Source organism: Neopsephotus bourkii, unplaced genomic scaffold (assembly GCF_033783945.1).
Source record: "Neopsephotus bourkii isolate Nb327-2 ecotype Australia unplaced genomic scaffold, CSIRO-AGI_Nbou_v1 NB_1825, whole genome shotgun sequence".
NCBI classification, from domain to species: Eukaryota; Metazoa; Chordata; class Aves; order Psittaciformes; family Psittacidae; genus Neopsephotus; species Neopsephotus bourkii.
This window is the reverse complement of record NW_026902298.1, coordinates 8951305-8977473: the sequence shown is the minus strand read 5'-3', so window position 1 is coordinate 8977473 and position 26169 is coordinate 8951305. Positions and strand designations below refer to the sequence as shown.

Sequence of the window (26169 nt, the reverse complement as noted above, 5' to 3'; positions counted from 1 at the left end):
TATGAGCAAGAACCAAGCTCTCCTCTAGCACATCCTAAAGGAACAAGTTGTACTCACAGATCAGACCCACCCTATTGTGGGTTCAGGATGCATTTAAGCACCTCTTGCTCCTCACTCACCTGGGTCAGGGTAACTGAAGTCTTTAGACCAGTTGCCACCACTGTTTGATGGTAGCACCCCAGTACCGTCTTCTCTACAAGCTTCTCTCTGCTGCTTCAAACATGTATGAGGATTTTGGTCATGCTTACTTCCTAAAGCAACAGCTCCATTAGGACACTAACGCATGTCCTTCCAAGAACTCTCAATGGTCAGAACCACCACAATACGCAGGATCTGAAGGAATTATTGTTCTATCTGCTTAAGAGCTTTCCCAACAGTCAAGCCCATATGTGGTGGCATAACCTACAAAAATGGCTACTTCAGCTTTCTTCATTCTCACAGTGGCAGAGAATCTCCTATCAAAATAGCAGCCTGCAGGCAGGAGCCTCCTGAGGGTGAGTAGGAGGAGGAAAAATGATAAAGCTGATTTAGCAATTGCTTTATGGGTACAGCAGCAAGCTTATGTTTTGTCAGTTAGTCCCCGAGGCTTATGTCTTCCTATATTCTGTAGAGATTTGAAGCAACATAGAATGGTTTGGGCTTGAAAGGACCTTAAGATTATCGAGTTCCAACCCCCTGCCATGGGCAGGGACACCTCACACTAAACCATGGCACCCAAGTCTTTGTCCAACCTGTCCTTGAATGCTGCCAGGGATGGAGCAGTCACAGCTTCTCTGGGCAACCTGTGCCTGCACCTCAGCACCCTCAGAGGGAAGAGTTATATCTAACCTGAACTTCCCCTGTTCTAAGTTTTAACCTGTTACCCCTTGTCCTATCACTACAGTCCCTAATGAAGAGTCCCTCCCCAGCATCCCTATAGCCCCCCTTCGGATACTGGAAGGGTGCTCTGAGGTCTCCATTCAGCTTCTCTTCTCCAGGCTGAACAGCCCCAACTTTCTCAGCCTATCTTCATACAGGAGGTGCTCCAGTCCCCTGATCATCCTCGTGGCTTCCTCTGGACTTGCTCCAACAGCTCCACGTCCTTCTTATGTTGAGGACACCAGAATTGTAGACAGCACTCAAATAGAGATCACTTAGCTTAGGAGACAGCAGGTAATACAAAGGAACTAGCACTGAGCTCACCCTAGGACAGATATATTCCATAAAACAAGGCAAAGTTTGCTATAGAACATAGCCAAGGAAAAATGTCACCTCTGTCTGCTGGGCAGATCTTAGCAGTCCAGACATCTCACACATGGGCTTCAAACAGCTTTTGACAGGCCCCTTTGCTACCAACAAACAAGGTGTCAGTGATTTGCACGTAAAGCAGAAAGGGGTGGACAGGAAGCAAGGGGAAACCACTGCAATGCACAAGTCACAGGCAAAGAGATGGGGGTTTTTTTAGCAAAGTCTTTATTACAGAAATATTCACCCTCTAGACTTGTATATCTGTACATGCATTTCTTCCAGTAGGAAGATGTTGCTAAAAACAGACAAAAAATAAAAAGGAAACCCAGAATGGGCTCCTTTTCACTTGCAGCTCGACATTGGCATCTGTAACTGAACAAGAATCTTACAAATGAGAACACAGTAGAGAACAGACTTTGTGCTACGAAAGCTAGCAAGCTTTACTGCCGAGAAGAGTGCCTTCTGCTATAGCAAAGGTCAGCTTGAAGGATCTGTGCAGGATGGGGCAGCTGTCTCAAAATAGCAAAGCCTTATCAGACCTCCATAAAACACAGTTGCCCAGTCACCCCTCCTCTCCCCAGTCACTGCTGTATCCAGAGGCAAGGATAAAGCAGGGATCCACTGTAGGGCCCTGATCCCTTGCAGGATGAGCCTTTCCTCCGAGAAGGGACACTGAGCAGGTAGTGAAGCCATCTCATAACCCAATTAGGGTTATGTCTACAACCCAACCCGGACAAGAGACAGACCTGGGACCACCTCTGTAAGGCAAAGGCTCCCTCACTAAGTACCTCATACCAGGTCTCAGGCATGGACCATCCACTTCTCTCTCCTGATGCCTGCCATTGCACACACGTGCAACTGTGGAAAATGGTTTGTGCCCAAGCCACCCCTAAGACTGAGGATGAGCACCCAGCTCCCTTATCTAAGAAGCTGGGACTGGTTTTCACATACCTTTCATACTTTCTGCTGCTCTACAACACTCCTTGCTGCTGGTCAGTGGCTGAACAGAGCCAGCAGCCCAGCCATTAAATATAGAAACCACCCAGCCTGCACAATTGCAGAACTACCTATAACTGCTGCAGTGCTTAAACTTGAGATAGAGCTCAGGACACAGCCACAGCTCCAAAGCACATTCAGAAGACTGGACAACTGAGTAAGAGTGACCCAGGATACCTTGCATTCCAGAACCTAAACTGGACACTGGCAATGGTGTTCTCTCTAATACACAGCATTAGCAATGGCAGTCAGATCTCTCCATATTCAAAACCACAGCTAACAAACTTTATGTTCATACAGGGGGCAGGGGAAGAATCAAGTTAATCATAACCTCTATAAAAGTTGGCAACCCAAGAATGCAACCAGCAGAGCCAGCCTGGGGCTGAACCCATGCTCTGCAGCAGTCTCTGAAGTGCCTCCAGGCTGACAAGAGCCAGCAAAGCAGTGCTGAGGGAAAGGAAAAGAGGCAAATGGGAGAAACATGGAAGTGCCAAATCCAGAACCCAAGGAACCCATTCCAGAAGCAGCTGAGCACCACCACCAGTCTGCCAGGACACACTAGGAATAGGTAGGCTTGGCACCCTCCTGTTGGTTCCTCATCACAGTCAAAGGGAAGAACTCCACTGAAGGCAAGGCATAGCTGACTCCAGAAGCAAGAGAAGCGAGGATGACAATAGCACTCGATAGTTCAGATGAGAGCCTAGGCTGGAAAATGCATAGGAAGAGCTGAGTCAGGTTAACTGCAAGGGAGGAGAGGGCCTATAAAGCACAAGTAGTTACCACCACATGTCAGTGAAGTAGGTGAAGCTACCAAAGCACTGGAATCTCAACAGCAATCCTGGCTCAAGAGACAAAGAGATGGGATTTCTGAGGGTAGTGGGGAAGATGTGTGGAAGGAGAACAAGATTGGAGAGGAGTTGTTGTGTATTAGGCCCACTGGGTTGTAGATTGGGGATATGAGTAGTATTGTTTAACATGGAGCAGGGAGAAAAAGCATTGTCCCCTCAGGTTAATCCGTGTCTCATGTGATATGAGACAGTTAAGTTCTGCTTCTTGAAGTAAAAATAATCCAGAGGCAGGATGCAGGTGGCCCAAGGGCCCTATTGCCAAAAGAGCAGGCTGTACTGCAGCTCTAACAGTTCTTAGCAGAGTGGTATGAGAAATGGGATGTCACAGGAGTAATGGTCAATGGTTGGAGTCTGGGTATGAGGCAGGAATGTTCTGTTTGCTCCTTTCTCTGCAGGGCTGTAGCTCTGGTTTCAGAAGACTCAAGACTTGGGCACTTTGGTGTAGTCTTCACTGTGTATGTTCTTGCAAAGCGAGATGGACAGGATCATCCCCAGCAGCTGGAATAAGAAATGAAGAATGGAAACAAAATCAGCACCCAAACACATAATAAAGTGGGAAGAAAGGGTGATAAAGGGGAGCAGAATACAGTGGTCTCCTTCTAAGGACACCACAAGGGTGAACAGTTAGTCCAAAATGCAAGAAATACACAATAATCAGGACAAGAATAATATTCTGATGCAAAAAGATGTGCCTTTATCTGTAATCTGTTATAAGCTATTTAAGGCAACAAGTGGGATCTTACTAGTGGGATGTTGCTTGTCTTCTTCTTTCTGATTATGCATACAGTGAATTGCCAAGTGTCAGACACAGCAGAGGAACCACAAGGAGACCACAGAGATTTGTTCAGTTTTTAATCCAACCCCTCGAAGCATCAGTTCAAAACATTCACCCAGGTAGACACAGCCAAGAGCTAGAACTGCACTGCCATTAAACCAGGGGTCTATTACCTGAACAAACAGCTCTGCCTTTAAAAGAGTCTCCATGGTAAAATAGTATGGGTCCACATCAGGGAGTGACTTACCTCTATAACAGCAACACCAGTGCAGACCCCAAGAATGACACCAAGGTTGTCCTTCAACCACTGCTCTACACCATCCATACATCCCTATGGAAAAAATATGGTCACAGTGGAAGGAAATATGAATAAAAGTATCTCAAGCTATCCATAACACATCTCCTTGTGCATGCAGGGATTATCCCACTTACTTCTAAACTAAGTTTCACAGTAGCTTTAGCAGGAACGGGCAGTATCCCTGCCTTCCACCCCCAATTTCCACCAGTACTTTAAGCTGTACTGACATGGGAACAACACTAAGAAGAACAAAGACAAGGTGACTTCAGTGGAAGACATACACACTCACCTGCTGATGAACAGGCCAGTCAGCATACGTTGCAGTGCCGTTGATGGGGACATCCAGATTACAGAAGCCAGTATCTACCTGAAAGTCCTTGGAGCTATTGGAGCAGGAGCAGGGATATGCAGTCATGCTTTGGTTGATAAGAATCTCATTGTTTTCCCAGTCCTTTGCTCCAGTCCAGCCACAGCAGGCGATCTGATAAGCAGAAAGAGATCATCACGGTCTTACACTTTGCACTGGTAACATACTGCATGGGAAGACAAACAGGCAGTGGGGGTACAAGTATACAGGAGCTCCCCATGTAACAACAACAGTCAGGCCATACAGTCTACATGAATTAGTTATGTTAGAACATCACCCTGGTTATCAGATGATAACCTATGCACAGTGCTGTCCAGAAGATAGGGGCTTTATTTCCTCTGCTAGCAAGACAAGTTAAAGGGCCACTTCTAGCAGCCTTTGAGCTTAGTAAACCAGAATATGCACAGGTCATCCATAGAGTTCTAGCACACCAGTCATGCTAGAATATGAATCCTTTCCAAGCCTTACTGCATGAGGCATAAATACTCAGATTTTAGCAGGCCATACAGCTTGGCATCAATTCCACAGAGTGCAATTCTTTGCAGACTAATGTCAAGGAGAGGTAAAAGTGAACAACAGACATTGCTGGTGGGTCGGCTGGAGGAGGGCAGTTGTCCTGTGTGATACGTTCGAGAGGCATTTTTCAGTCCCTCCAGTTCACTGTCAGCAGATGCCTTGGTGAGGGTGACACAAGGCAGGCAAGAGATTAATGTGTTGACCTCACATATATTCAAAGACACCTCAAAAGGATGGAGCCAGGAGGCAGCTCGTCTCTACTCCCAAGGAACAAGGGATAGGGCAGGAGGAAACAGCCTCAAGCTGCACCAGGGCAGGTTTAGATGGAGCTGAGGAACAATTCCTGCCCCAGAGGGTGCTCAGGCATTGGAACAGGCTGCCCAGGGCAGGGCTGCAGTCACTGTACTTGTGAGTGTTCACACACCGTGGAGAAGAGGCCTCAGTGCCATGGGTCAGTGGTGGCCTTGGCAGTGCTGAGGAATGGTTGGACTGGATGATCATGAAGGTCATTTCCAACCTGCTTGATTCCATCATTCTGTAATTACCACTAGTCACCTTCCACTTGCGATGCCACTTCCAGAGGTTAAAATGGCAAGACTTGATTTTTCTTTCAGTAACACACATCTTTTGATCAGACACTAAGCGGTGAATTTTCACGTTCTGGTTCCAATTCAAGGTACCACTGACATGAGCTGTGACCCCCGGGGGGACACCAGCAGCCACCGCACGATGGCGTCAACATGCCACCGAGCCCCAAGGGGGCACCACGAGCTCACATCCACATGGCTGCAGCTGGGGCTGGCTGGAAGATGGGACCAGGGGAATTTTCCACCCGAAGAAACATTTACATTCCTGCACAGCCACGTGATAAAACGGCAGTTGCTGGAGGGGAAAGCACATTGGGAAGTCCAGCAACGACGGTTCTGGGAGTTGGGCTTGTTCAGCCTGGAAAAGAAAAAGCTCCAGGGATCCAGGGGCAGCCTTCCAATACCTAAAAGGGGCCACAAGTAATTTGGAGAGGGGTTTTTACAGGGGCATGGAGTGACAGGACAAAGGGAATGGGTTTAACCTGACAGAGGGGAGACTGAGCTGAGCTCTTAGGCAGAAGCTCTCCCCTGTGAGGGTGCTGAGGCGCTGGCACAGGGTGCCCAGAGAAGCTGTGGCTGCCCCGCCCCTGGCAGTGTTCAAAGGCAGGTTGGACACAGGGGCTTGGAGCAAGCTGCTCTAGTGGAAGGTGTCCCTGCCCATGGCAGGGGTTGGAGCTGGATGAGCCTTAAGGTCCCTTCCAACCCAAACCAGTCTGTGAGTCTATGTTCTTATCTTAAACATGGATCCTAGTGCTTGTAAGGTGGAACAGAGCAGAAGATTATTAAACTTGAGGTGGAAGTTTAGGGGAAAATCCCTCTCTGCTCAGCAGGAAGAGTAATGTTTCAGTCTGATGTAAGAGACATGAGAGCGGATGTACAAACAGCTGAACACCCACACCAGAATGAGCACTTGGTTTCTAAGCAAGAGTTGAAGCCCCAGCCTCTAGAAGGAGCTTCCTCTGCCTCACAGAGGTTTGGACTTCTAACTGCAAGCTGTTCTCTGAACAACCACCCCCTTTCAAATGCTGACTCCAGTGTATGAGAGGAACTAAGCTCCTAACGCTTGACTTCTCCACCTCTACAAAACCTTCTTCTTCTGTTCCCACATAAAAGAAAGGCTCAAGCATGATAGTTCACAGTAGACTTAGCCTTCTCTTGGGTTCACTAGCAACTACAGGGATAGATGCAACTATACTGATAAAGCATAAATAAATCATTTCCCATCCAAGGAGGAGAAACTGCAGGTCAGTGTTTTGCAGACTGAAGACATAAGAAAAACTCTCATACTTGCACTTACTACACATCAGTCCCATGCTGGGCATGTATTTAAGCACAACAGCCAGCTCTCTTGTGGTTTGGCAGTCAACAGCTATGGTGACTCTAGTGTGCCTGAACACTGACCTAGTTGCTCAAGTGCTGACCCTGATGCTAAAACAGAAACCATGGGCAGTTGGATGGCTCCCAGGAACACTGACACTTGCAGAAGAGCCATCACAATAAGCAAGTGATATGCACCAAGCAGTAAGGCAGGAAGTGCTGCTGATTTGCCTGGCATTAAGTATGCACTGTGGCTTTCACACAGGCTACTATTCTGGAGGCCCCACAGACAAAGAAAAGTGTTGGGGTGCCATCTGATAAGCCAGATATACTAGGCTATGCAGCCAATACTAGCTAGTCCTAACAGCCAGCATGTAGGAATGTTTTGGGCTCTTACCTTGCAACAGCAAACAAGACAGCTATCTAGTCTGCAGGCACCAACCCTCACAGGCAACCTTGTACATCAGCCACATCAATGCACTATGGTATTGCCTCTTGCAACACCCGTTTCCTGTCCTCAGCATAGTTCTAAAGGCATTTACTGACAAAGAGCATTATCTGTCTCTTGCTGACCCCCATGACTCACCTGGGTTTGCACATAGTCCCATGCATCTTGTAGGTTCCTCTCATCATCATTCAAAGGGTCATATTTTTCAATCAGACTTCGAACTATGCGAGACAACTCTTCTTTCAGCTGGCAAGGAAAATAGGCAGGAGAGTTATTAGTCAGTTCCTTGTAGCCTTTCTTTGGGGCTTAGGGTATATATAATGTAGCTTTGGTCACTAAAAATACACCAAAGCTAACTGCATGCTGTGGTTTGACAACAGGAGATTGAACAAAGTAACAGATAAGGTAGTATATACAGCCTCTGTCACGAAGGGAGAGCAAGACAGCAGCTTTGCTATGCAATACAACAGCCAAAGAACCAGTATTTCCCAGTGAGTCCATACCCAGGCACAGAAGAGAGTTTCAAACTCCATGAGCAATAAGGAAACAGATCTTGGTATGGTTATCCTGGTAAGACAGAGGCTGAAGAACTGCTGCCAGTCCCAGGCGAGATAGAGGTGAAAGCTGAGTGCAAGCTGAAGGGCAACACTGCCTTAAGTACTCACAGGTAATGTTATTTCTAACCTTGCACTGCAAGGGAGACTCTGTCGCAGGATCTCAATCACTGCAGTTCTTCTCCACCACGCAGGGAAGGTCTGAATCACTGTGCTCCTGTCTGCAGCTGGGTTTTGACACACAGCTGGAGGAAACTTCCCCATTTCACAAGGCATTGATCTACCTCTCCCCACACTCCTACAACTGCTGCTTCTGTATCAAGACAGGAAGTACTACAACTGCCTAAACTGAGTCTTCTCTCAAAGCTCAGGTGTATCAAATCATCCCTTCACCCCCATTCTTTATCATATTCACACCACACAATATGAAGAGAGGTACAAGCTACCACGCAGCAGGCTCCTTCACCTTATTCCTCCCACCTCCCTCTGAAACTCTTCTCAGCCAGCCCCTACACAAGGATAGCTGTTACTACTAAAGTCAGACCCAGCTCACAAGAGGTTGAAGAGAAGTGAAGAGAAGTACCATTAGACTGCTTCAAGAATAGGACAGTTACATCACCCTGAGTGTTCAGATGCTCCCATCCCACATATTACCTTTGTGTCTATGGTGCTACAGCACATTTCAGGTCAGTGGAAACAGTTTTTTCCCTGTCCTGCTTCTGTTAAGCATTGCAAATGACTATGGCAAACCCAGAGACACCCAGCAAGAGGAAGTAGTGCCTACTGTTAAGAGAAGCTTCTCTGTATCAGCAACTCTTCTTCCCAGGAAACCTGCAGCTCAGGTCACTGGGATCAGCTATGTCAGGCCAGACAGATGGGAGCTGCATGATCTTTCTTCTCATGATGTCTAGCTCTTCCCCTTTTAATTACTTCGCTTCCCCTTTTCCTTCCCTGTGAACCAAGGCAACCTGACCTGGTTCTCACTAATGAGATTTGCCTTGGCTGCTACCATAAGCCTTATCAGTTACTGAACCCCTGAGTTCCCATCCTTACACTGCTGCTCCACATGCAGAGGGGGGCAAGGGGAGCTGGGCTTGTTGTTCTACCCTGGGCCCACTTAGTTCCTTAGCTATTAGGGAGGCTAGTGTCACTTCTGCATGAATCCAGGCAGTGCCTCTGTTCTCCATCCCAGGACCCCACCAGAAGCAGAGAGACAGGGTCTGAATTAGATGTGCTCAACCACAGCTGCATAGGAAGTGGTATGCCTGCTCTTCCTCTACTCTTACACAAGAACAAGGAAGAAGTCTTCAAACAACTCTGCTTTCAAAGGGTGAGGCATTCCAGTTAAACTCAGGCTTTCTTAGGTGTTTCAGGAAGTAACTGGAGAAAGGGGGAATGCTGTGAAAACAATAGCCCAGCTCTGCAGAGCACACACACAGGCAGCTTATTCACAGGCTTACCTGGCAGAGCAGCCTAAAGGGGAAACACAGGGACCTGCAGCTGGTCACTGAAACAGCAATGAGCTAGAAAGGCATACTGAACACTTGGGCAAGCTTTCAGTATCCTATCTTCACCCATTTAAGGCCTGGCAGGACTCAGTGCTGTGTGGAGCATGATTGCTACCCTTGCTTTCTGCTGCTTCCCAGCTCTAGCCTGGTGTCAGAAGGCAGAACTCCAGCACCCCAAAGCAGGGGCATTCAAAGCCAAGGCATCAAAGCCACAGACCGCTGCCAGCAGCAAGACTGTCAGACTTCCCTTCACACAGGCTTACTCAAGAGGGAGCTGGGCAAAGCTGAACACCAGAGGCAAGAGCACAGGCCTTTGGTTCCAGTCTTGCTCACAGAATGAATCATGAAGGCTTCTTCCACTGTCAGACACCACCAGTTGTCTATCATGCCCTCTGTCTGGGACTCAAGCTACATCCTTCCTCCAGCATTCACTAGGATCTAGCCTGCATACCTAAATAAGCTCAAAAACACACGAGAGGGCTCTCATTCCCCCAGTCACTTTATATTCTGAAACTAATGCACAGAGCCCCAGAGAAGTCACTGCACACAATCACAGGGGGCCTGTCTGCTGCAAACAATAGCTACCAAGTAGGGTAACTCCCAAAAGGCCACTGCTCTGCTTCACTCAAGGCATTTAGAGCCAAGCTGCAGGGAACTCTAAAGGGAGACCTTGCCCAGGGCTCTCGTATGCGTAAGGGCTTGTGATCCACTCGATGTAGGTAAGTATCAACATTCAGCTCACAAAGCACAAAGCCATTTGTGGCATTACTATTTTTGTTGTCACCAAAAAACCCCACCCCAGAGTTTCAGTTGCCAACAGACATAGGGAAATGGGTGTTGCATCGACATCCTCCCTGTAGCACTGGGCAATTCCAGTCTGAAGGGGCATTCCTCCAGCAATGCCCATGGGGCAGGCAAAGCAGCAGCCTTCCTGTCACTCTGCCTTTTACAGTTACATTAACTCTATTTCAGCATGCTTTCGTATGTAGGGGTGGGGATTTGGCAATGAAAAGGAATAAATATTCCAACAAAAAAATCCCATCAAGTGAATCTGTAGCAACCAAGCAGGAAAAGGGCATGTAGAGGGGAGTACAATAACCCTGTCTACTGCAGTGCAGTAATAAATACTTTGGTTACAAGGAGTGGAGGAGCGAGTATCACCCACGATCCTTTCCTCCACTCTTGTAATTCCTTGTTTTATGTCTAACCAAGTTCCTGACGTTAGAAAGAAATAAACACAAAGAACACAATAGATATCCAGGGCCTGGATCCTGAGCAGTTTACAGTTTGCTTTTTCGCTGTACTGGGATGACGTACATCAAGTCAAGCAGAGCGACATGCATAGCATCACTGAAGCGCAGCCACCAAGCAGTGTATGGTTTCAGCCAAGACCTTCCTGAAACAGCTTTTCCTCAGTGCTCTAGGCAGGGACTTTGGAGGATCTCTGAAATACAACGGTTCTAGAAGAGCTTTTCCATGAGTTTTGTTCACTGAGCGTCTGTTCAAAGCCTATCTCCCCCCATAATTCTGATGAATACATACAAATGATGACCTCAGCCACACCAGCTCCAAGGGCAGAACAGAACCACCCCCCCCCCCCAGCACTTTCATTCTCTCCCTGGTTTTAGGTTCAAATGAAGAACTACAGCTCAAAAGCTGGCATTTTCTAGAGCAGTGACAGCTGGAAGAGAAATACCAACAGAGGTATGGAATTTCATGGTCTGCAATAGTCACATTTCCCCACTGCAGGGGAATGCCCATCCCCATACATCCTCCTCTGCATGAGTCAGAGCTATGTGTTGAGAATCATCAGCTCATTTAACACTCTAACTTTACACACCAGCTAGCCAATGTTTCAGTTTCTCCTTCAGCTCCAGCCAGCCCAGAGAGCAAGCAACGTTCACACTGCCAAGAAACCCAGCCAACAACTGCTCACAGGCAACACAGCCCCTTGTACAAAACTCATAACCAGCTACACCAGGGCAGACCTTCACCTCACTCCTCATGCATAACTTCCTCAACTACTTGCTTTGTATATCACCTAGCAGGAGGGCTGGCTTAGGAGAAGCAAGTACAGCAGTGCAGTGGTATAGATACACAGCTATGTGGCAGAGGACAGGGTTATCCGCAACTGGTACAGCAATGGGCACACCAGGGCAGGAGCCAGCAGGGACCCCACAGTCATAACTTGCTCCCAGTTTAGCTGTCAAACAGCTGCAGGCCTGACTGGGCACTGCTTGGCCAGAGAACCTATAGCCAAGGAAAAGCTGTTGCAATGCACTCGTGTAGCTCAAAGGTTATTCCCTTTAAGCTACCAAGCCTATTGGAGCTCTGGAAGCATACACTGTGCAACTGCATTCCTGACAAAGAGATCCACTTCAAAATGTTAAACCACTTGGCTTCAGGCTCAAACTGTAGTACAGGAACTGTCAGATACTTGGGTTTGCTCTTGGGGAAAGAGGGCAGCTCTTCCAAGGAGAGCTTTAAATACAGAGGCAGGAGGACTGAAAGGATGGAACAAGATGACACAAGGAGGGAGGCCAATCAAAAGCAATCACTCGGGCTGGTAACCCCTCAAGGCACCAGTGATGGCAACACAACAGTAATCACTGCTACCACATGCCTAAACAGTAGTCTACAGCAGGATCAAGAGGAGGTGTGGTCAAAAGCCTTTCAGGAATTTCTTCTTACTGTTCCCACTACCCAAAATAAAGCCTGCATACCAAACACAGCTTCATAATCCTTGAGAAAGCAGCACTACTGAGGCTGGCAGATACAGAACTGTAGAGCAAGGCTGCTAGGCTGCGGTAGAAGAAAGGAGAATCCACTTATTAGAACTAGATGATGTTAAGGTCCTTTCCTACCCTAACCATTCTGTGATTCTATGCCTGCTAATGGTATAGTCCAGTTTAGAAGAAAGAATTTCCAGATGTCTCCTGTGCCACCAAGCCAAGACCAAGGAAAGCATGCACAATAACAAATACTTACAGTTTCCTTCTGGAAGTAGATGACCAGTCCAGCAGCAACCTGAGTTATGAGGATTATCATCAGGCAGGTGAAGTACTGGAAACAAAAATAGATGACCACTATCAGCCTTTAGAAAGGTCTGTACATAACAGTTTTAGTAAGATATCATCCACAAGAGAAGACACAACACTGAGCCAACACCCTTGTCAACAGAGAAGCTCTGCTATCAGCAGTGCTCTCCCCAGTAAAGGGCTTAAATACAAGCATCTACATCAGGCCAGTGCACTTCAGCACTTCTCCCATCAGGCCAACAGGAAGCCTTCAGGAGGGAGAGGGTTTACAAGCACCTTCTGCATGTGCCATGCTCCCTCTCCCACCTCCAGCTCCATTCCCAGACCACTATGGCCTCAATCAGTTGGATCCTGCCTACCCCAAAGCCACCAAGACCAAGAAAAGTAAATTTTATGAACCCATTTATTATTATTATATTGTCTTTTAAAAAAGCTATTTAATTTGTTTAAGGATCTAGGTTTAAGGAATTTTAAGGAAAATTTGAAGGAATAAAAGGATTTTAAGGAAAGCTTGACATCTGAGGTTAAACAGTGGTGGCTATTACCATTAATTAGATGTTCCTAATATCAGGACACACAACATGGCCATACCTGGTTTCTTCTACATATATACTCTGAATAAGCAGGAGTCAAGTAGCAGGCTGAGGTATATGAAGCTAGTGTCACCCCATCCATCACAGACAGAAAAAATCCTACAGATGAACCATGTGAAGAAAGGCCCTAACATACATGACATTCCTAGTGCAGGAAAAATGGCTTTCAACTGAAAGAGGGAGATTTAGATGAGATCTTAGGAAGAAATTCTTCCTTGTGAGGGTGCTGAGGTGCTGGGCCAGCATTGGTGTCCAGAGAAGCTGTGGCTGCCCCATCCCTGGCAGTGTTCAAGGCCAGGTTGGACAGGGATTAGAGCAATCTGGTCCAGTGGAAGGTGTCCCTGCCCATGGCAGGGGGTTCGAACTGAATGAGCTTTAAGGTCCCTTCCAACCCAAACCATTCTGTGATTCTATGAAGTCTCTCTTGACTCCTGCACTTTCCACAGAAGCTGAACTTCGCAGCACAGCAGGACACTGTCACTCTTCTCTCTCACTGCCACTGATACTTGTTCCTTGCACCACTGAAAGCACAATGCAAACTGGGAAGTTGGGGATGGATGGATGTCGAGATGAGGTACAGGGTCACCTCCTCAGCTGGCAATCCTCAACCCACTGTTTGCACAAAGTGTCAGTGACATCCTCTCTCATTTCACAGTTTTAGTTCACCATCAATAATGTCTGAGAAACCTCTGCTGCAGCCTGTTGACCCAGAGAATTTACTGTGTGCAAACTAAGACCTAGCACAGGTACCACCCCCAGGAGATCTGAGCCCCAGCTACAATCCAACAGACAGTTTGCAGGTATTAAAGGTTGGCTCTAAAACATAGCATGAATTCTCTCACCAGACCCAAGAGACATCGGATTTCATTGACTGCTCCAAGACAGCCCAGGAAGCCCATCAGCATGGTGAGAGCCCCAACACCGATGAGGATGTAAGCACCAATCTTCAGGGAGGGAGATGACATCTCTGTAGGGGCCAGGAGAAGGAACAACATTAGCTACTGAACAAAAACTACATCTACCATCACCATATAGAGAACTGCCTCTATCTACTTGTAATAGTCTGTCGTCTTCCACCAAGGGACTGCAAAGAGGCATGCTGGACAGGGAGGCACAAAGCTGCTTCTGGGTGTGTTCTGATGAAGAAAGACTTTCAAAGCCAACCTGCAGGTCTCCATTACCTCAGAGTCTCAGAGCCTGGGAGACTCAAGGTCACTCCAAACAAATGAACCTTGTCTGGAGAAAGTTAATGCTGACTGGACTTTTAACTCCCTCATGAACACACTCTGAGAGGAAGATAAAGCATGTTCTACTCCACAGCTACTGCCTGTAGGCTTCAATTCCTTTTGCTATCTGTTAGGGAAGTGTTTTTTCAAGTCATAAAACCCCTTTTTGGTTTGGCTGTTCACTTTAATGCACTACTTGTTCCAGCCATTCTGGTTTTACTTATCCACCTGCAGTCAGCACATAAACTCTATGCAGCAAGAGCTACAGCTAGTGTTGAGCATCAGTGATGTGACAGGTTACTTGACAAGTCAGTGTTGAATGGCTTGTGGCCAGGCACTCATTGAAGGCTCTTGCTCTTGCAGCACTTGTGTATGACCACCGGCAAATAGAGGCTATTCCTCTAACATCAAAACAGGTATGATGCCCAATTTAGCTGGTTTTACGTATCCTCCTTCTATTGTGTCTGCAATAAATTGTGCTCTTGAATACTCAAGAGAGGTTTAAAACCAACTTTAGGCACTATTATTTCAGACATGCTGGTGCTGCCAGTCCTCTCCCTCCAACATTTAGTCTGCAAGCAACAAAAGAACAAGCTTTTACATTTGGGTTGGCCAGAGGATTGTTTCTTGCAGGGTAAGATTGGTAGGAGCAAGCATTACAGCATGCAAGTTGAAGAGACACTCTGGCTAGAAATAGTAACCAGAAATCTCATTTATCATTAAGAGACATTCTTAAACCTGCAAACTGAGCAGTGTACGGGAACTCTGGGTGTCCAGTGATTAATGGAAACAATGTTCCTAGAGCTCAGCATTTAGTTTCCTGGACAGAAGTCCCAGAAGGCAAGCTTCCTCCGAGCTCCTGAAATAGGTTAAGAGTAACTGAATCCAGACTAATGCTCTCCCACCTAACACATTCCTCCCCTCCTTTGTGATACCTGGTGCAAGTCACTAGGTTCCAAACTGTTTCCCTAGAACACGCTGAGCAGAAGAAAAAGATCAGTTACCAGAAACAATGAACCAGAGCTGTTTGCCACACAGGTCACTTTGGACACTTCAGCCTTGATTCATTTCCAAGCCAGACTCTCCCTGGCTGGACACACATCACAGAAACCAGGATCCTGCTCCTGCTTCCTCACCTTGGGACCCTTGCTGGGCAGGCTAGGTGCTGATACTGCAAAGCCTTTACTGAACTAGCAGCCTTGCAGGAGTGGCCTTCACAAGACTACACTATTCCCTCTCCTAAAACCTGCTTACCACCATACAAGTGTGCCAGCACCTTCAAAGTGCTAGAAAGGAGTTGTTCAGTCAACTTAGGAAAGAGAAAAAGGCATTTCCCACTCCAAAACCCTTCAGAGAAGTGGCAGAGGGACCAGAGCCATTGCTCCTCTTCTCAATACATCTCCAATACATCTTGTCTTGCAAGAGAAAGCTCTGCTGGCAGGATGATTCCTGCTCTGTCTGTTGTTGCTCCGTGTTTTCCCCTGTGCTGGGCAGGCGGCCAAGCAAGTACAACAGGCTCCTTTGGCAGGGCTGGAGTGCCCTGCTGTGCCGAGCTCCCTCCCTGGTGCCTGGGTTACTAAAGCAGAGGGAAAGAGGGGCAAGGCCTGGGAAAGGAAGCAAGGGGGCAGGGAGAAAAAGCTGATACTGGAAATCTCCAGGAAGGAAGCTAAATCCTTCAATGCTCCCTTAGCAGAGATTCTGGGTAAAATGGGAAGAAGCAGAGCCAAGCTGAGGGACTTCTAACTTCCACAAGTGATAGTAACACCCATCAGCCTGGGGAAACAGCTCTGGCTCACTGATACTAAACATGCCTCAGACTGTGAGGAGTGCTGCAAATAGCCAGGCCGTGATAACCTCCTTTTTGGCTGCCTATATTAGAATCATGCCCCCACTATTAACCAACACCCTTTGTTATACTTCTTGCCCTTCTAGTATCGCAGGAGCAAGCCAGATGCTACAGCATAACAAACAGCAGCAATATCTGTGTGTATGGCATTAGTGGGAGTGTTGTTTCCATCCAGCACCTTCCAAAGCCAGGCTGGAGTGTTCAGCAGGACTTGGGGGATAAAACCCTTTACAGTGGAGCTGGGAAGAGGGCAATGAATGCCAGTATTACAGTGTGCAGGCAGCCCTCCTGCAGCATCTGACACTGATGCCAGAGTCAGCAATGCTGGCGTAATCAGACCAGCCAAGCAGAAAAGTTGTTGGATACCCCCCTAGAACAAAGCCCCAAGGAAGCAGAGCTTGTGAAGGCTGAAGCTGAGCTGCTCATTTGGTGATTAAGCTTCACTTCCAGCTCTGCAAAGCCCAGGCTCTGCTAAGCCAGCTCAGGTTTTTTGGTTGTTGCAGAAAGCAGACCCTCTGTTAAGACTCAAGTTGATGCACTTGGCTGACTTAGAGGAAGGAAGCAAGCTAGCACCTGCAGCAACACAAACCACTTCTAATGGCCAGGCTAAGCCTCATGAAGCGTGTATAAGTCAAGTATGTTTTAGAAGTCAGAGCAGTAAAGACTCGTATCTTCCACACACACCCCCCTCAGATCTACATCCTCTCCTGCTTAGCAACAAACATACTGTCTACTTTCAATGTACATTAAGCATCAATAAAACCAGGTACTTACTTTCTTTGGCATTTAAAATTGTCAAATTGAAACAGATCATTACAGAAAGCAGTGGGAGCACGGGGGACTCAGAGAAACCACATTAAGGCATTGGACATGATGGTAATAAGAAAGCTGTTGTGGAAACACAGAGCACGCAGCAAAGGTAGGATGAAATACTAGCCCTTATGTTTAACACGATGTATTTGGATGGTTGAGTGAAGAGGCAATGGTCTCAGTATGACCCTGGTGTTGAAATCCACAAGACCAGGAGGAATGCTGTGTCTCCAGGGTTGCTCTCTTTCCCCCTTCCCCTGATAGGGTCCCACTGTGCTATACCATGTTACTGTGCATAGAAGTATTGCTGTCCCTAGATTACGCCATGGTCAAGCACAGCCCCGGACTAGAGTCAATTCAGAAGGAGAAACAAGATGAAGAAAGATGGTCTTACGTAGAACTGCAATGAAACTGGTTTTGTCGGCCAGAATCCATATCCCAAAACCCAGGATCACAGCACCCAGGATCTGAAAGAACAAAACAACATTAACTGGCTTATTAGTTTAGACAAAGAAGATGCAGCAGTCACCATTTTCCATACTTCCAGAGTGAACACAACCATTCTTTTGCTGTTCCCATCCCATCTCCGCCATGCTATCCTCCCAGAGTAAACAGGATTAGCATGACTCCAGGAAGAGCACCTCAGCCAACTGCACAGGAGCCCAGGTGCTGCTTGGCAGTCCTTCACACAGTACTGCAGTAGTACATGATGCTGTACTGGGTAACTGTTTGAAACTGCCTGAGAAAGGGCCTCCCTGCTGCTAGAACCTTGTTGTCAGAAGCAGAAGGTAAGCACAATGCTGCTGTGAAGAACTGAGGAAGGACAAACACATCTAGCATCTGATTTTAAAGATGTTTTTGTAATACAGAAATCCCTGACCCTATGGGACCAGGCTTCAAGCCAGCTGCCAAAGGATTAGATATCTGGCAGCTGGAACCTTCCCGGGAAGGAAATCTGTCTTGTCAGGCTCTGTTTTAACAGTATAGCTGCAACCCACAAATGCAATAAACCAGCAGCATTCACTTTGCATACAGATTCCCTTGAGTGCTTTTCCCCTTCCAAAGCCAAGCTTAGGCAGTATGGCTTGGTCACTACTTTATAGCACAATACCCCAGGCCCCCAAGTCAACACATCTTACCACCAACAGAGTCAAGCATTATGAAACATCAGCCATGGCCTCTGCCTTGCTCACCACAGCCTTATTCAGGGCAAGGATTAATAGAGCAATATGTCCCTGTGAGGATTCAGCTGATTCCAGACATTGAATTGAGAAGACAAAAGACATACAGTTTTTCCCATATCATTTTGAAGGGGCAATAGAGGGAAAATGTGCTCTGTTTTAGCTTCTAGGTATCACCATGCCTTATACTACACTGTGAGGTGTTTGCAGGTAGATGACCCTGACTCCCAAACTAGGATGAAAGCACCATTACACCCATAATAAACTAAGCTGAGAAGCCTTTAAATCTGCAGGTTTGATAAGGAGCTGAAACTTGCGCTGTTCAGCCAACAAGCAGCAGCAAAGACCTAAAACAGACACTGAAGAAACAAGGGAAGCACAAGGAATGTGAGATGCTTCCAGAAGCGAACTGCAAGCAGCAACTCTTATATCAGCAGGATTTCAAGGCAGGATAAAGTGAAGTACTTAATAGACCAACAGGGCTGAAAAGAGATTGCAATTCTATGCTTCACTAGAGAACGTTGGGATATTTGGGAGCCAAAGGAAAAGCCAAACCACCATCCGAATATTGGCAGAAAGGTGGCAGAGAAGGCTGTATGGGCATGCACTGGCTCCACATCTTGAAAGTTTACACTATGCTTCAGCTCCTCATACAAAGAAGCTTTTCTGAGCAAAGATAAAGCAACAGTCTGAAATAAGCAGCTTCCAAGCTTTCCTTGCTTGGCAGAGGACAGAACATGTAGATAGCTCTGGGGACAGGAGTAGAAAGTCCCCAAGCGAGTTCTCCATCTAGGAAGAAGGATGAAGACGACTGATTCAGCTGCATAAGAGATGTAGCCTTTGTACCCCAGAAAAACATAATAACAACAATAATAATAATGGTAAGATGGCAGTAACAAGATTCCCCTTGCTCAATCCGCTGATCAAACTAGAAAGGCCCCTTGCACATGCAACAGATGTGGTGCCTATAAAATCCCTCTCAAGCTTGGTATTGCCAAGAACTGCTGAACTGACAGTTTTGAGGCAGCCTCACACTTCAACTATAGTCTTACTAAAATATTTGTCTTAACAAAGACACAAACCGGGCTGTGTGTGACATCCCTCTTGGCTCGCTGACCCTGAAACGTCACCTAAGTTTTGGTGTTGCTGACAAAACACAGCACAGCTGCTGAGCCGAGTTCCTGGGAAGTTCTTTGTTACGAGGTGCTCAGATTATCCGAGGCCTGTTTTCACTCTGATCTTTGCTCTAGTCCACAACTTGTGTGTTTGCCAGGAGCTGCTGTGGAACACAGTAAAAGGGGAAGGCAGGGAGAAAATGCTGCGCTATTAACCACAGTGTATTTAACTCCTAGCGGGACAGCATCTCTGCTCAGCATCTTCAGGAGCTTGCATAGCATGGTGAGGCTGCTTCTGTCACTGGCTTGGCTTCAGAACCCCCATAGAAAATATCATATTTGCCTTCCATAGGGATTAATTCCTCTGCTCCATTGCTTTAAACTCCCAAAGCAGGGGATGGATGTTTCCCCTCCACCCTCGGGATGGAGATTTCATCCCTGATTTCAGCAAGATCCTATTCCACAGCCAAGCCAGAAGGATGCAGCTCCCTCAAGGCAGGGCCAGCAGCTTGCCATAGCAGAGCCCAGTTAAGGGCATGGAATAGCTAAGCTGTGATGGAGCTGACACCTTTCTGGGGTCCCCAGCCATCCTTCCCTTCACACTCAGACTGCGTGAGGTAACATTGAGCCTGGCACAGGGAAAGGCTCTTAAACTACAGGCTTTGTTTTAGGTAGGAGCCTTCTGTTCCATTTACAGAGGGGTTAGAAGTAGGACAGACAGTTATATATTCTAAACAAATAGCTTCCAGAGACTGCTGAACTTGTCTCACAGAACTGTTTTCCCTTTAAGGAGAAGCATCTGCTATGGCCTGTGTCTGCTACCCAAGAAGGTAGAGATGTGTTAAGTTTTAATTAGAGAAACTAAGCTCATGCTCCAAGTGTATGGTTTTGCTGTCTTTTGCAGCAAGTAGGCAAGCAGTCCATATAACTTTAATCAAAGCAGGTCAAACCCTTCCCTGAAGTGAGCCTTTATGTCTGCAAAGTACCACCAAGTCCCTGAACTACTTCAGCTACAGCAAGGGACCTCCTTACAGACCTCGAGCTGTGGAAGTGCTATTTCAATGACTGACTGAACTCTTAAAGAGTCCCCAGAACGTGATTAAAGGCTTAATTCATCAGCTTCAAGCAGGGCTGGAGAACACACTTCAGACAGCAAGGGCCGCATACATTGTCATCACAGAGGCTCAGCTCAAGGTTCAGAGCAGATATGGAGCTCCATCACCAGCATTAATGTTCAGACTTGTGCATGCATGCTCCTCACCAAAACTCAGCAGCTCCAGGAAACCAGGATGAGATATAGAAAACCAGCCTGTGTTGGGAGCTCACAGCAACTCAACAGTGGTTGTGCTGCACAGTGGGCTTAGCAAAGAGGTAATGAAAGCAGCTTCTCCCTTTGGTCAGCACAGACCTCCTCACACCCCACCTTAAAACTCTTAACGCTAAAGGACCAGCTCAGTGCATCAGATGAGCCTTCCCCAAGACGGAGAGGGGCTGGCTGCTACACCAGAGGAGTTGGTTTGGAGCAGGGCGTGCACAGAACAAAGAAGAGCTGCTTCCCATCACTTCCAATCCAGACACAAGTGCTCAAGCCTCTCCAGGACCCACAGTGGGATTCAGTGCCTGGACCCAGGCTCAGGGATAAAGGAAGATTAGACAGTGCCCAGGCACTGGGCTTCAGCAAAACCCAAACACTGCCTTAACCTGTGTCTCCTGTGAAGCAGAGCTGCAGTTAAGTTGCACCTTAAGGTGAAACTTAAGTTGCACCTTAAGGTGCACATTCAGAGGAGTCCTGCACTAGTAGGAAGACAAGCCTGAACCCAGCTGGATTTTTCCTACCCTTAAAGTGAACCAAATCATATTCCAAAAGATCTAGTGGCACTTGAAAAACTCCTCTCCCTTTCCTACCAAGAGCCTTCCCCATGGATGCTCTGAGCACCTCTGACTTTCAGCCCTTAGACCAGGCTAACCACTCTTAGGATGGAAGCAAGAAGCAGAGAGGGAAGAGCCAGCAGGGCAAGCCAAGGGAAACCAGATCCAGATGTGCTTCAGGCTGAAACCCACGTGCCAGCAGCACAGAGCAGAAAGCAAGAGTGAAGCTCTCTGCAGGGACAGAGACCAGAAAGCAGGGCTCACCTTGCCGTGCTCCATTTCCCTCCCTGCCCAGCCCTTCCTTCCCCTTACATGCTACACAAAGAATAATGTCACAGGCCCTTTTCTTGCCAGCATGTGGAAGGCTGAAACCCTATGCTTCCCACTACACCATGCCACTGCAGGAGGGCAGCACCAACATTATCCCCATGGCACAATATCCAAGCTTCACGAAAGGATGCATGCAAGGGGGTTTGTGGCCCTCCTAGACCCACTCTGATCCAAAGAAGAGCTTACCTTTTGCTAAGCCTTACACTTGAAAATAACTGCACCCAGTGGGCTGCTTCATTTCCCCACGCAAACCTTCCCCAGTGTTCCCCATTTCCCAATTCTATTTCAAACAGGGGACCTGGACTAATTCATCTTGTTAAAAACCAAAACCAGCCGCTGGGACTCAAACAAAATTAGAGTTGTTCTTTCAAGCCTGCCTGGCCTATTTAGGAGGGCACTGCCATTACTTGGCAGGTTTTGTACTTTGCTGCTCAGGGGCAGCTCAGCTGCTGCTCTAGATGTGGCAGAGAAAGTAGCTACAAGTATTGTCCTTCCAGAACAGACCCATAGCTCCTGCTTTCCCTTCCCACACCTCCCTTCCATACAAAAGGAGCTATGTGGTTTCGAGAACAGCAAGTGGGTACTGGGAGCAGAACATACCTGGGAGCCACACAGCAGCTCTGATGACCTGCAGCTTCAGGGATTCCCACCCTCCTTCCAAAACTGACAATTTTATTTAATGAACACACTGGGCCAACATCCAGAAACAAACAGCTTTCCAGGTTACTTTAGTACAGGCCTTCCTTTCTACTCTGCAGATGCCCACGATACTTATGAGGAAGAGGAGATTGAAGAGGAAGATGCCCATGATATTTACAAGGAAGAGGAGACTGAGGAGGAAGATGCCCATGATACTTACAAGGAAGAGGAGATTGAAGAGGAAGAGGAAGTACTTGGTGACTTTCAGGCAGCCAGACCCCATCTTCTTTCACTTATAAGACCTAAGGGGAAAGCAAACAGACAACCAGTTATGCTAGTGACAGGTCATCCAGGTAATTTCAGAGCAACACCCTTACCCTGTGCAGAGCTCTGGATCATCTGGTATAGCTCAGAGCAGATACACAGAATGCATACGCACCATAGACTACCTGAGTTGCCTTCTCAGAGCAGCAAAACAGGACATCACCATCACTACAAATACAAACAGCCACTGCTGCCAAGACCTCCTGGAGAGTGACAGAGGACTATAGGCAGTTACAGAAGACATGTAATCTGGTAGAAGACATAACACTGGTAATTCCATCACCATTTATACAGACTTTGCATTAATAGTATCAACCCAAAGCATCACCTCTAACTACTACTCCCAGCAGAGAAAAGGGATGCACATATCTGAGGAAGGAACTCACAAGGCCAGCTCCCTTCCCCAGATAATCTCATCTCCTCATGACTCCTAAGCAACTGAAGGGACAGTAAAGAGCAAGGCCAAGGGGTTAAATTGAAAGGCAGCACTAAATCAAGCTTCCTGAATGCAACTTGGCACCTGATGCTTTGACAACACATGAGGAACAGCAAGTCAACTCCACAGTTACATACAACCAATTCCACTGCAAGATCAAGACAGGCAGGATTTCAACAAGTCTGTTTCCAAAGCCAACCCCACAAGTCGGAGGCAGTGTGGCAGCACTGATAAGACAGGATGCTGGTTTTAGTTTGTTTGTACCAGCCACACAAACTACACATATCCATGGGGTGTTAGCACACAATACAATGAGGGCAAGAGACCAACTTCACTGCAGGTCTTCACCACAGATAGAAGGTTTTTTACTATATCAGAAGTTAACTTTGCTTGATTACCATGGCTGAAGCCTATGTAAAGCATGAGAAGAGATGCCAAGGTTGCTCTCAACACTGCACATTAGGCAGCTTATCAGGAATGGATGTGAGGTCTTCCTGCTATAAGACCCAGGGAATAAATGGATCTCTATTACTGCAACCTACTTCCATTCCCACTTGTCTGACAGCACAGAGCTCAGATGCTAGAAAACAGTCCCACAGATCATCTTCACTAGTGCAGTGAGCCTCCTCCTGGGGAAGCAGCACAACCAAGTGACACACGAGGACTGGTGGGAGAACATCTCAGAGGTCAGCTTTCCCACCTCTCCTTCCTGCCTTGTGCTCAGTTAGGTTTCCTGCAGAGGCAATGGAGATGTTTTAGGTTCCTTAAAATGTGCTCTAGCAAGTTCTTTGCTCAAAATAGACCATGCTGATTTAAGAAGCATCAGCCAAAGGAAGAGCAATGCTAGGCTGGGGTCACCAGTGTGGCTTGGGAGGAGCCAGTCCCAACAGAGAGCAAGGTCAGCAGGGTTCCCTGCTGCCAGCCTGGGTGTACCAAGGGTCACTGGAGCCTAGTATGCTCTTTTGTTTCAATCAAAGGCTTTTGCTTAATCCTATTAAATATTTAGGTTAACTCTGGAGCTAAACTGGTCCGGGGGATTCTAGTCTTCCTACCAAGCAATGGTCACCCTCCAACTACCACAAGAGAGCATGAGTCTGAACTCTGTGGCTGAAGAAAACAATGCTGTGGCTTCAAGGGATGCCATAGCTAGAAGCTGTGCTAAGCCCATTGCTGCACCACACCTAGCAAGGTGCTACTGAGATGGGAAACAGCACAAGAAACAGTCTCAGCCAGCTGAGCTCTTAAAAATCCCATGATATATCAATATATATTGCACTTAGGGAGCTCTTACTGTGCACTTGGGTTACTTTAACAAGCCTTGCTCATTTTAGAGCGGTTCTGCTACAGCTGATATGCCAGTTTGCTGTCACAGAAGAGCTGTAACCCAAAGACTACCATACCCTTTAATGGTATCTTAGAAGAGGGATGGGTATTTAAGGAGAGCACTAATGTTGCTTCCTTAAAACCCTGTGCTCCCTCCTTTCCTTTGTAGGAGGAATGTTCTCTCAGGCTGTTAATCCTGGCAGGCACCAACACCTAAAGACTGCACTTGGAGAGGATAATGAAGTTTCCCCATCCAGCTGGCTTTATTACTGGCTTCACCATGAACACATCTCCTCTTAATAGCATTGCAAACTGGAGCCTGGCAGTCTAACCAGAACACTGAGGCAGCCAGGTCCCCAGGCAATGATGTCTGTCTGTTGTGGGGGATACAAGCATTTTCCTACTCTTCAACATAGCCAAAAACTAAGTCATGCACAAGGCACTGGACTTCTTACCTTAAAATGTCTGGTCCCTGGTGTAATCCTCCTTATTTTCAAGCTGGAGATGCAACCCCCGGCAGTTGCTGATTTGCTTCCTAGCACTAAACAGCCATGTGCTGCCTGTTTCCAACTCTGTCCACACTCCTTTGATGAGTTAGGAAAGCAGAGATTTGCAGAGCTGTTAGGATCTTTACAAGAGTTATCTAAGATAATTAAGTCATCAAGTTGAGAAGAGCTGGTGTGGAAGAAGACCTGCCTGAGGCGACAGATTGCTTTCAGGGCTCTTCTAGCTATTTGTTAAAGGCAGACTATCTTCAATGTTTATTAAAGAAAACAACCTCAAACTGTGCATTACAGCATTACACATTGTTCTTCTCTTGCCACAAGGAGATATAACTCTTTCATAGCTCTTAGCAGTAAAGTAATTCAAAGTATAGTTTTCAAGCCAAAAGGAAAACAGGTTTTTAGGGGTTTGCTTTCAGTTTTTGAGATAGTTTAGGGCTCCACATGCAGAAATATTAGAGATTTTCCAATTCTTCTGCTATCCTTGAGAAATTAAACTTACTTTTGTTCATTACATTAATGAAAATCCTTTTCAGGTGAGACATAGGGAAGTTCAGGTTAGATATAATGAAGAAGTTCTTTACTGTGAGGGTGCTGAGGCACTGGAACAGGCTGCCCATAGAAGTGGTAAATGCCCCATCCCTGGCAGTGTTCAAGGCCAGGTTGGACGGGGCTTGGAGCAAGCTGCTCTAGTCTAAGTTGTCCCTGCCCATGGCCGGGGGTTGGAACTGGATGAGCTTTAAGGCCCCTTCCAATCCAAACCATTCTAGGATTCTAAAACCCTTCCTTCTGAAGTTGCACAAGCAGTCACAAAACATACAGTAGAAGGAGCAGCTCAACCAAATTTGAGATGGGTCAGGTTTGGAAGCAGATGAGCTTGGAGTTATCACTAAAGGGCATATCCCCACCCAACTAGTGGTGTAGGGTTGACTTCAGTACAGAGTCTTGCCTGCCTGTGGACTGGCAAGTCATCATTTGCCTTTTGAAGCTGGTCAACTTCAAGCCTGCAGCAATGCACACAAAGGTTTCATACATGAAGTATCATCTGCATCTGTTTCCTCCTCTCCCTCTCCACCCCAGCTGCTCTGGCCACTCGTGTTTTCCTTCCCAAGCATTCGCACCTACTCTTTTCAACAGTCCTGCCCATATGCCTCCAAGTTTTCCCTGTCATTCTCCAGACCGATGCCAGCTCTGCAGAGGATTTCATAAGAGACTGTACTGTCAGCTTGCAGAGGGGTGTTTCTCCCACCCTCTCATTTCCCAGCCTGTAAACATATGCAGGATTATTCATGCTCATCTATCAGATTGCTGCTTTGAGGCATCACTGCCATAAAAACTTGGTGGCCAACACAGCCTGGTCAGCTTCAATGTAGTTAATCACGGGTCTTTCTTAGACCACCTTCAGCACCTGAATTTGAAGGAAGAACTAACTCCAGAAGGCATCAAGTGATCCAAGACCCCAGCGTTTCCTATGGGAGAGAAATGAGACAACTCC

General features: G+C 47.0%; 1 protein-coding gene across 4 annotated transcripts in view; it reads right to left on the bottom strand.

Annotated features, from left to right (window-relative positions):
- Positions 1-1432: 1432 nt before the first annotated feature.
- The window catches only part of CD82 (CD82 molecule), a 40577-nt gene continuing 15840 nt past the window's right edge, over positions 1433-26169 (bottom strand). For 3 of the 4 annotated variants that reach the window (XM_061343613.1, XM_061343612.1, XM_061343614.1), the window contains exons 2-9: positions 22309-22390; positions 17349-17421; positions 13915-14039; positions 12430-12504; positions 7518-7625; positions 4434-4625; positions 4094-4177; positions 1433-3569 (exon numbers count right to left, since the gene is read on the bottom strand). In XM_061343613.1, coding sequence (XP_061199597.1) covers positions 3492-3569; positions 4094-4177; positions 4434-4625; positions 7518-7625; positions 12430-12504; positions 13915-14039; positions 17349-17421; positions 22309-22371 — 798 coding nt within the window. In that variant the 5' untranslated portion in view covers positions 22372-22390 and the 3' untranslated portion in view covers positions 1433-3491. Of the gene's footprint in view, positions 3570-4093; positions 4178-4433; positions 4626-7517; positions 7626-12429; positions 12505-13914; positions 14040-17348; positions 17422-22308; positions 22391-24626; positions 24741-26169 lie in introns of those variants that run through there. The other variant, XM_061343615.1, reaches the window with a different exon arrangement.